General features: G+C 47.5%; 1 protein-coding gene across 2 annotated transcripts in view; it reads right to left on the bottom strand.

Annotated features, from left to right (window-relative positions):
- Positions 1-269: 269 nt before the first annotated feature.
- Positions 270-10,719, bottom strand: part of XPO6 (exportin 6) — a 97,964-nt gene continuing 87,514 nt past the window's right edge. For both annotated transcript variants that reach the window (XM_011378805.2, XM_023522500.1), the window contains 7 exons: positions 9,282-9,437; positions 8,111-8,225; positions 7,768-7,939; positions 6,249-6,410; positions 3,786-3,884; positions 3,391-3,621; positions 270-1,000 (listed from right to left, as the gene is read on the bottom strand). In XM_011378805.2, the coding sequence (XP_011377107.1) occupies positions 899-1,000; positions 3,391-3,621; positions 3,786-3,884; positions 6,249-6,410; positions 7,768-7,939; positions 8,111-8,225; positions 9,282-9,437 (1,037 nt within the window). In that variant the 3' untranslated portion in view covers positions 270-898. The remainder of the gene's footprint in view (positions 1,001-3,390; positions 3,622-3,785; positions 3,885-6,248; positions 6,411-7,767; positions 7,940-8,110; positions 8,226-9,281; positions 9,438-10,719) is intronic.

The following is a 10,719-nucleotide window of genomic DNA, read 5'->3' as shown; positions in this document are numbered from 1 at the left end:
CCACCACTAGGTTGTGAGATCAAGATCCCCTCGCTCTTTAAATATGAGAAATGGGGACCCCGTGTCTTCACACAGCTTAAAGACGTTGTCTAGAAGAGGGTGGGATGCAGGCAGACCCCACACAGGCTGGTCCTCCTCTGATGCTCTCCCGGGGCACAGACATGGGCCTCATCCCTCATTTCCCTGTCCCCACACCAGGACGGTCCCCTCACCTGGATGCTGGCCCTGAGGAGGCTGAGTAGAAAGAAGCTCCCTAACCAGCATTTATATAACAACATAAGCATTTTATTTTTTCATTAAGCTTCTTAGTTTCTTAATATCACAATGGAATGATGAGAAAACCAAAAAAAAAAAAACAAAAACAAAACGAGAAAAAACCATGAGTCTGCAAATCTCTAACAAAGAGAGCAGAGACTTCAAGGCAACTGGAGGGCTGGAGGGAGGCTTGAGAGAAGTGCCAAAATAGTTCCGACATCATGTCTGTCTCTCCTGAGCCGGCTGGGCCGGGGAGCGGTAGGGAGGTGGAATGGTGAGAAGGTGGCACTGTCATAAGCTGTCCTTGGCGTTTCTGTCTCATGACTGATATACGCATGATCTGCATGGACCACCCCAGAGGATTTCCCGGTGCCTCCTTGGTACCTGGCCACATGGCCCTCCACCTGCCCAACGCCCTGGGCACTCCAGCCAGTGCTAAGACACACCCTGAAGCCAGTTCTGCTGGGTGGGCGGCAGGAGAGGAGAGTGGAGGAGGGGCAGAGGGCAGGCAACACGGCTCAGGGTGTGGTGAGAATCCAAGGAGTAGCCAAGACTTGTCTGGGAGACATCTGTGGCGGAAGGCGAGGTGGTGCAGGTGGCAGCGGCAGGAGTTTGTGTCCCTTAGGAGGTAAGCAGGCCACGCCTAGAGCTTCACAGTGCCAGGGGGCAGACTGTCATTGCAGAGTCTGTAGTAACGCAGGTCGTTGACCAGCCTGTGCACATTCTGGGTGAACGAGGGCAGGTCCTGGAAGGCAGGGACACAGCTGCAGCCTGGCCGCACCCAGCACCCCAAGTCACCCACCCACCCACCACCGCCTCCGGCCCAGAGTGTGCTCCAGAGCCCTGTGAACATTTTACATAACTAGCCACTTCCACTCCTTCGCACACCAGGCGTGAGCGTGAGCAAAGGCCCTGTGGCGGGAAGAGCAGGAGTCAGCTTCTCCCCGGCGCACAACCCTGGGCCAGGCTCCGGCCCAGGGTCTCAGACACTCGCTCCTGCCATCCTCATCACAAGGCTGTGGGACAGGTCCTCTTAGCACCACCATTTGAAGGATGAAAATGGTGAATCACAGAGAGATGACAAGACAGGAAGCGGGGACACTGGCATGGCTGCCAGTGCTCACCTCTCTTTTGACACAGCCAGCTGGGCCGCGTCCAGACTCCTCCACCCAGGGCCCAGGCAGGCCATGCTCCTCAAAAGTCACACACACTGGCCAGTGCTCACATGCATCCAACACCTGGCCTACAAGGCCACAGACTACACACAGAGAGGGCCCCCCAAACTCCGCCAAGCAATACTAAGAGACCGTCAAGGTCTGCATCCTCATCTTTAGTTTGGGATTACTGAATGCCAAACTGTGGGTCCGAACACGGAGTAACACATGGATCAGTTCCCTGCCTGGCTAGTGGAGCCAACACGATCCCTCCTGAAACCTGGGTGACAAGGCTCAGAAAACAGATGAAGACGCTCCCAGCCCTCCGCCCCACCGACTAGCTGGCTAACCGCTCCTCAGACTGCGGCACGAGGCCCGCCTCTGCCAAAGGGGCACCTGGGAAACCTGTTCCCTTCAGGCCCTAGCCAGAGGGTCAGTGCCTCCGCTCCGACCTCTCACAGCGTCCTGGCCCACCCTGCTTGTGACAGTATGTGCAGGCTCTGGAGCCAGGATACCCAGCTCTGACTCCTGCTTCCTGGCTCTGCCATTCCCAAGTTCTAGAATTGTCGACCTTCCTGAGCCTGGGTTCATTTGAGAACTAAGGTTAACAACAGGACTTTGGAAAGCCCAGTGTGGTCCACAGAGAGCGCTGTTGCTTGTTCTCCCATCAAGACTCCTTGAAGACAGAGACTGGTGGTGTCCCAACACCTGGCCAGGTACCTGAGAGGCAGCGAGCTTCAAATACACAGTGAATGAAGGCACTGATTCCTTTACTTCATCCTCAAGAAATCAAATCAAAGGATGTCTTTTAAATCAGTGGCTCCCAAATGCCAAATCTGAATTTCCTGGTGGATGGAGCACATGAATACGTTCCCATACTTTTAACAAGCATCCCAGGTGCTCTGGATGCATGACTAGATTTGAAAACCACTGCTTAAAATCAAGAATTGACTGAGATCAAACGACATCAGTAATGACATCAGTAGAAACTGATGATTAAATATTAAGATTTGGCCTCTAGGAAAAGGAAGGGAAAATACCCAAGTGGCTGAAGTGAACTTCAAGAAGCTCAAGAGAGAACAAGGTTATTGCCAAGGAAAGAAAGATTCTAAGACAAAGAAAAACAGGAACTGAGTCTAAGAAAAAACAGTCCTGACATATCACAGCCAAGACAAGCAAGGAGGAAGTAGTTTGCTCCAGCAAAAGCAACGTGTAAATCTGAAGACTGAAGTGAAACTGTGGACAGGCTGCAAGCACAGGAATCAAGCCAGGAACACCAAGAGGATGTGAGCAAAAGAGACTCCATTTTATCAAGTGTGAAGTGGTGAAGAGATGAAAATTACTTTTCCCATAGCAAAAGTTCCAGGGAAAGCTGGCCAGCAAGCGGCAGAAACTGAACAGCTGAGACAGGAAGGAGGAGGGAGGCAAGGGCCCAGATACACCAGCAATGATGGCTCCATGTGCATCCACAACTGTCACCACCCCGACTCCCACCCAAGGTGCTGCACAGGTGGGAACAGCCCATCAGACCTTCCCCGGGTCTGGGAAGAGCAAGGGTCCCGTCTCTGAGCCTGAGGACCCAGAGAGCAGCTCCTAAACACCAATCTTCTCAGCCTATCTGTAAGCTCAGGCTATACTGGCTCACGACCCATAAGGAAATAGTGCTGGGCAGTGGTCAGAAGTGTGCGCAACGGTAGTAACTACCAAGAAGCCGAGACAAAGCAGCTGGACTGCTGAGGCCAAATCTGGGGCCCAGCAGGTAAGATGAAGAACACAGGTGCTGCTGAAGCCTAAACTGAGGCAAGCCCGTACCCTTCAATCCAGCCATAGCACTGAGTCATCCAGGTACTGCACTAGCTACCTCAGAGCCACCAGGGTTACAAAGCACACTCCGAGGCAGCCTGCCCCCTCCTTGCTTAACAGGTGCCAGGCCTGACAGCCCATGCCCACCCTCCCTTCAGCCTGGCCTCTCTCTCCTCACCCGATCCATCTTGAAATTCCGCCCCAGCACGTTTTTCTGGTTGGCATCCACGCCATCACAGCTGGTCAGGAATTCAGGGAGAAAGGCTGCAAAGAAGCCATCAAAGTCCACAGAGGCCATGTTGTAAATGGCGATGCCGATCTCTTCCTGCAGAAGGTCATGGGACTTGTGAACCAGGACCTGCAGCAGCACGTTCACAAACTGAAACAGCATGGTGGTCCGGAAGATCTTCTGCAGACAAAGAGCCCAGGGTAAGAGATGGCTGTGGCTCGCTCCGGACCTGTCCAGGTCCCAGCCTACCTCATGCTCCCCGCTACTGACCTGAGAAGGGTGGGACTCCGCCCGAGCCTCTGACACCTCCGACAAAGGAACCTTTCTGAGAGACGGGCACTTACCTTGTGGTACAGCTTCTGCTTGGTGTTGAGAGTCTCCAAGTAGAAGAGATTTTGTTTAAATAGGTGGATGTCAGGCTGAAGAAAGGACTGTCCAAAAGCCTGGCCAAGGAAATAAGACCACCATTCTATAAGCAGCTTTTAAACATCCTCAGACAAAGCCTTTCTGCACATCCCACCGTGCCAGAAGAACTGATACTCCGCAAGTGGCTCCTTATGCCAACAGTGGGGCGAGGGGGTCACCTGCCTCAAGTCTTGTGGCCCATCTGGTCAGATCTTTGGAATGCTTCTAAGCCCTCCCCACTGGGCCTCACTTCTTCTTTTGGTCTCATCCTGCACCTTTTGTAATAAAACTCTAGACCCCTTCATAGGACTTATCTTTGAAATAGGAAGCTAACAGCAGTAGTCAAGTACGTCATCCTGCCCTGGAGCCAACCACTTGTACTCCATGAGCCACCCTCTCCCTGGCATCCCACAATCCCTTAGAGGCTCCTTTACGACTGACTGCCTCTGCCTTGGGGTTAAGCAACAGCAAATTTTTAAACTGCTTTGCAATTCCTGAGCTATAAAAGTTATTAGTTCAAAGGAAAAAACAACTCTCCCCCAAAAAAGACCCACAAAGGGTCCTGCTCCAATAGAGTGGGAAGAGTGGGATAGGCCACTGAAATGCAAGCCCAGTGGGGTACAGGACACCTCCCTAGAATAAGCTAGCGACTGCTTTGTCATTCTGTCCCTGGGCTCCTAAGCTCAAGAAGGGTCTTGTAACCCCTGCTGCAGTGATGGGAATCTCCATGATGCCCAATGGTTTTCATTCATTTATTTTTTTAAAGTTACGTTCATGAAATATAACAGAGTAAAATGCAAGCTTTTGAGGTTCACCATTATATAATCCTGAACACATCCAACCATCTAAGCACCCTCATCAAGACACAGGACACCACCAGCTCCTCAGAAAGTTCCCTCAGGCCCCATGTGTAGGCAGTCCTCCCCCGACCCCTGGACAACCACTGCTCGTTTCCTGTCCTTCTAGCTGTGCCTTCCAGAAGGCCACATAATGGAATACGTAGTATGCAGCCTTTTGGATCTGGCGTCTTTCGCCTACCATGATGTATCTGGGAGTCAATGCTGTCATCTGTATAATCATACATGCCTTTTTATTGAGTAGCAGGCCCTTACATGCATGTAGCAAAATGGTTTACCCATTTACCAGCTGATGGACGTTTGGAATGTTTCTAGCTTTGGCTATTATGAAAAAAAATAACTATAAACATCTGTGTACAGGTTATATGAATACATGTTTTCAGGCACCTTAAATTATTTAGAAGTGGAATTGCTAGATCATATAATAAATACATGTTTAACTTTATCAGAAACTGCCAAACTATGAAATTGTTTTCCAAAGTGGCTTTTACCAGTGCTGAGTATGGGACCAGGAATCAGTCTGCCAAAGAAGTCTTAAAAGCAAGGACAGAGTCTAAGAGGGAGGCAGGAAGAGACAAACACCTAATACTCTAAACTCAAGCCCACACGGAGCGCTGGAGGTAGGAGCGCAGCAAAGTGACTGCAGAGACCAGAGGCAGGGCATGTGCTTTTCCAGAGGGAGTGTGTGCACGCAGGCATGCGTGTGCGTGTGTGCGTGGGGGCGGGGGCGCTGAAGGGAAGGATGGTAGACTCCCTCTTGCTTCTGCGTGAGGAAAAGCATGCACTGGGAAAAAAAAAAAAAAGAAAAAAGAAAACCTACTTCACCCAGACTTGGAACACAAAATTTATACAACTGAGAGCTAAACAAGGAGAACACCTGAAAGCAGACACAAATCAGCCCGGCCATCCTGACAAGAGGCGGCCACCCCAGTCTTCCACAGCCAGGTGAGGTCAGCCTCCCAGAGAGCTCACTCTCTACGGTATAACGGTCACACTAGATCTGAAAGGGAATACTGCCTCACAGGGTGGTGCTTCTTCCAACACAGTACTAGCCAGAATTATCTTTTAAAGAGGCAGATCACTGGGCCCCACCCTGAGAGACTTCTATTCAGTTAGCTCCAATTAATGAGGGCCCCAGGTGATTCTCATGCAGTCTCCTTACACGTGGGAAAACACTGCTATAAGGCAAAGGGAACTGATATTTCTCCAGCATCTACCTGTGCTAGGTACTCTTTATGCTACTCATTTAACCGCACAACAAGCCCATGAAATAGGCAGTATTATCCCAACTCTACAGATGAAGAGACTTAGGTTCCAAGAAGCTAATTAACTTCAGAAGTACTAAGAGGTAGAGCTGAGCTTCAGATCCAAAGCTGCAGGGCTTCAGAGACTGTACTTATTGCAGTGGCCACCTCAGAGGAAGTGGGACTATGTGGCACAGAAGTAAAGCAAGGGACAGAGACAGTAAATAGACCCAAGTTGTGCCCAAAGGAAGCCTGTCTGCTCTTTGATCGCAGGGCAGCCTCACCAGCTCTGCCATGTTACCTGCATGATGGCACTGAACTGAGGCTCATTCTCCATCTGCTCCTCGGCAATCCCTCTCTGGACACTGGCCAGGACAGTAGACTTGAAGAAGAACCTCCAGTTGTGATGGAGCGTCCGAAAAAGGAGCTCAAACAGCTCGGCCTTCACGTCAGGGGAGGGGCGCTGTGGAGACACACATAGACGCTCAAACCTTCCCTTCCTGTGGCTAAGGGAGCCACTCACAGCCTGGGCCTAAGAGATGCCTGGCAACAGCAAGCTGAATGTGAGCCTCCCACCCACACTCCTGTCCTATAAAGCCCCGCTGAGTGAGCAGTTCAAACCAGGACTCAGCGGAGACAGGGCCACATCTGAGACAGAACGCCTGGGTCAGTACCAAAGGCCCTTTTCCCTAATGGAAGCACTCAGCTTCTCAAGCTAAGAAAAGGCCACTAAATGGAAGAACAATTAGGAATATGGATTTCTATTCAGAAAGCAGCTGATCTGATCTGTCACATCATCTTGCTTGTGTTGCTCCTTTTCCCAGAATAAACAATGCTGTCCAGCTAACCTGCTGATCTTGTGCAACCTCAAAAGCTGAAGACAAATAAGAAGCCATAAAGCAGATCTGCCCTTTATAGTAAAGGAGTATAAAGAGCACTTAGGAACCACAAAAAGAAGCATCAGAGGACCTCCGGGGGGAGGCAGTGCGCAGCGCTCTCTGAGCCTGTCTCTTCTTTCACTGGCAGCGGGGATTCTGGGATGAGGAGAGGAGAGGGAAGCAGGCTCAGCAATATTTTCCAATTTAACCCAAAATCTCTAAGTCACTAGAGTGTGTGACAGGTCACATTATTCCAGATGTCTCTGTAGATTCAACATTACAAGGCCCAGATATATTTAATTCAACCTGATTAAGATGAAATTGAGACCTGAAAGCATGAGCTGCTGTGACAGAATCCTTACAGGGCCCAAATGTGTTTAATGATTCAAAACAACTGGATTCATTTAAGCCTTAGTTTGGGCTGTTAAAAAGGTTAGCTCTTATTTACATAACTATTATAGAAAATTTAGTTAAATCTATACTTATTCTAGATCTTGTCACGAGAGCATCTGTCGTCTGTCTTCTAAGAAGAACAAAGAGCTTTCCTATATAACAAAGAAAGCTTTAAATCCTTCCGAGAACTTGCCTTGTATCCTTGAGATCATGAACGACCTCAATAGGACATCTGTTATAATGTTTGCTGTAGAAAACCATATATTCACATAATGTCATAAACTGTTCGCCATGGGAAATTGGTCTTATTTACCGACCAACTCTGTGACAACCTGCCATGCTTACACTAGACTAGTTCTCATTAACTCAACAAAAATAAAAATACTGTACCAAGCTAAAGGCATTCTTTCTTGGAAAAAAATTATTTTATAAGAAAAATAAAATAACAAATTAGCTTTAAAACACAATCCATTTTCTTTGATATCTCATTCCCTCCCCAATCAGATGAGAAGCAGCACAGGGGACCGCCCCAGCCCCAGCCCCTCATACCTCAGCGATGATGGGATACACCTGCTCCATGCACAGGGCGATGATGCTAGGGAGGAAGGGCTTGAACACCTGGCCAGGTTCCTGGACCACCACCTGCAGGATCTTTAGGAACTTCTCAACCACCCGACAGCCAGTGCTGCCTTCATGGAGAATGCTCTCGGCCAACTGTTCTCTGCAGACGAGAGAAACTACACAATAACCAAGGATATGTGTCTCTGAGACCAGCATGAAAACGAACACTGTGGCAACTGAAGAAAGGGAGCAAAAAGTCCCACACTTGCAGCCAGGTCCCACTACTTCTCACCTGAAATCTGAAAACCATGGACAGCAAGTGTGTGGTTACCTGGTAAACATATTGAGGAAAGTCTGTATGATCTGTTCAGTGAAAGGCACACCCATCTGTACTCTAAGGCCTCGAAACAAAGTGAGGAAGAAGCTCAGCATCTCATCTGTCACATCTAAACAAAGGGGTAAAGCAAATGATCAGAGGCATGCACACAGGGATAAACAGAATCCCGTGTTTGATGGACTTCCTCTTGCAATCTGCACTATCATGTCTCTCTAAGGCTTCCTGCTGGAAGAAATTTCCTCCAACACCATCAGAGCCAGCGATGAAAAGTGGAAAATGATTAAGGACATGCTGAGAAAACAGCTCTGATACAGTGATGGCTCACTATAGGAAATGAAGCCTCTCTCATTGCCCCGTATTAGCAATGTTCAGGGTTTTATGTGCACATGAGGGAACTTTTCAATTGGGTCAACACCTGAGCGCTTTAGCCACTTCTCTGTGTGACCAATAACCCCTGCAGTTGGGATTAAGTCAGAGGTTAAGTGGCTAAAAGTGGATAATCAAGGTGGATTCAGGTTGCACAGCCCTGGTCCATTAAATGCATTAATTACAAAAAATACTGGTTACATTTAATGCAGTCCCACTTCCAGATCTAAGCAATCATCCTGTACAGTATATTTTGGCTCTAACCACACAAACTCTGCTTACAAGAGTCAATCACTGAATTTTTGCTGACTGAGAAGCCCCCAGTATTTCTCTCATAAGACTACTACTGTAAATGCTCTCATGAGAGCCAGGCACATACATCCAGAAAGCTAGAGAGCCTTTATCAGTGACAGTGACAGAGAAGGGAGAGGGGAACCATCTCAACAAAACCCATCTTGACATGTAAGTAAATAAGTAGCATTTATCAAAAAAAAAGTTCTCTTTCCTCTCTTAAATAATGCCCCCATTACTCCCGTCCATAAATGTTACAAACTAGAAGGCAAAGTCTTAAAAATAAAAGTGAGGCAAGAGGTCTCAAGTGACTCGGTGCCACCTGACATAGTGTGAGGCCCATATGAAGGCTCCATGGGGCCTCAGCCCCAGACTCCCCAAATAAACCTCACTGCCCTCTACCTTCAATGTCAAGGCCTGCACTGCCAATTTGCTCTACAGAGAGCTAAACAGTTACTCTGGCCCTTGTCAGCACCATCCACCAGCGAAGTTTGTGGCCAGCTCCTACCTGACTGATGAATAAAAGCTGGAAAGAGGGCCAAGGAGACCTGAACAGATTCCTGCAGCGAATGGTAGCAGATCTGCCGGGACTTGGTGGATTCCCCAGAGATATTCTCCACGATATCTTCTAAGACACTAAGCGTCTGATGGATAATCACTTTTGCTGCAAATCAAGATTAAGTTTCAGGTTATGACTTGTCTGAGGATAAAGCAGAGTAAGAAGGAACACAAAGGAAGGGGAAGAAATTTGTAAAGGTATTCAGATGACAATAACACAGATGTCTTGCTAAAGAAATTCACAGTCTCTCTTGACTAAGTTCTCTTTATCTCAATCTCTCTATCTATCCTTTTCTTTTTCTCCTTTTTAATGTCAAGACTCCAGTTACCTGCTCAGTTTTTTCTATTCTCTCTATTCTGCTTCTATCAACCAGAAACAAGTCCACAGAGAGGAAACATTGCCTTGGACTTAAACAAGACTCTAAAATGGAGTGATGAGAAAATAAGTGTCACATGCAGATCAAACACTCTCCTTCAACTCCAAATATGACTCTAGCCTAGTGATCTAGAAAACCTCCCTTAAAATGGTGCTGGGAAGCCCTCATGGGGAACTCTCACACACATACCTCTTGTTGTAGCCTATATAATCAGCATAAAGATAAAAATTATTTTGACAAGGGAGGTCATTTTTCAAATAGTAATTTCATCTCCTGCTTCTAAGAAAAAGATCCCTTCCTATCCCAGCAACAATGAACTAATCACCGTTTGCAGTCAGTGAGAAACTGCCAATTTTAAACTCTTGTTCTCCTTCAATGAACTTCAGTGCAAAACAATCCTCCCCAGTTCCCTCCTAAAACTTAAAAGATGTCTTTCCCTTTGTCTCTTCAGACTTGCCTGTAGTTTGCTATAGTTTGCTTGTTCCAAATTGCAATTCTCTGCTATTCCTGAATAAACCCATTTTACTGGTAAAATAACTAGCTATTTTATTTTTGAGGTTGACATTATGTGGTGTCAAAAGTGGGATCCGAAGGAAACAAGCCCCAGAGGAACTAATGGGCCCCTGGAACTGTATGAAGTACCCACTTGAGTCTTTTGTGCTCTCCACTTCCATGAGTCGTCTCTTTCCTGTCTGATGCCAAACTTCCTCCCTTTGGTTGAGCTCCCCACTTTATCTGGGATCTTTTTAAAGGTTTCACCCTTTCTGTTTTTATGAGGACATTGCCCTTCCTGGTGAGTACTCTTTCTGTTTGGAATTATAATGGTAATGCTGAGGAAACTTTGTTTTAAGTAAGTCCACATTAAGAGACGCCCTTAAAAGAGAGAATTCCAAAACTCTCTGAGACAATGAAATGCATTCTTTGGTTGGTATGCAGAAGCATCTAAAAGACAAAATAATTCCAAAAAGAGTTCTAAAAAGGCTGTTTACAGCATGCAAATAAAATATATAT

The sequence above is a fragment of the Pteropus vampyrus genome, unplaced genomic scaffold, assembly GCF_000151845.1.
Source record: "Pteropus vampyrus isolate Shadow unplaced genomic scaffold, Pvam_2.0 Scaffold347, whole genome shotgun sequence".
Taxonomy (NCBI): domain Eukaryota; kingdom Metazoa; phylum Chordata; class Mammalia; order Chiroptera; family Pteropodidae; genus Pteropus; species Pteropus vampyrus.
Note: the sequence above shows the minus strand (reverse complement) of the source record. Positions and strands in the feature narration are given on the sequence as shown.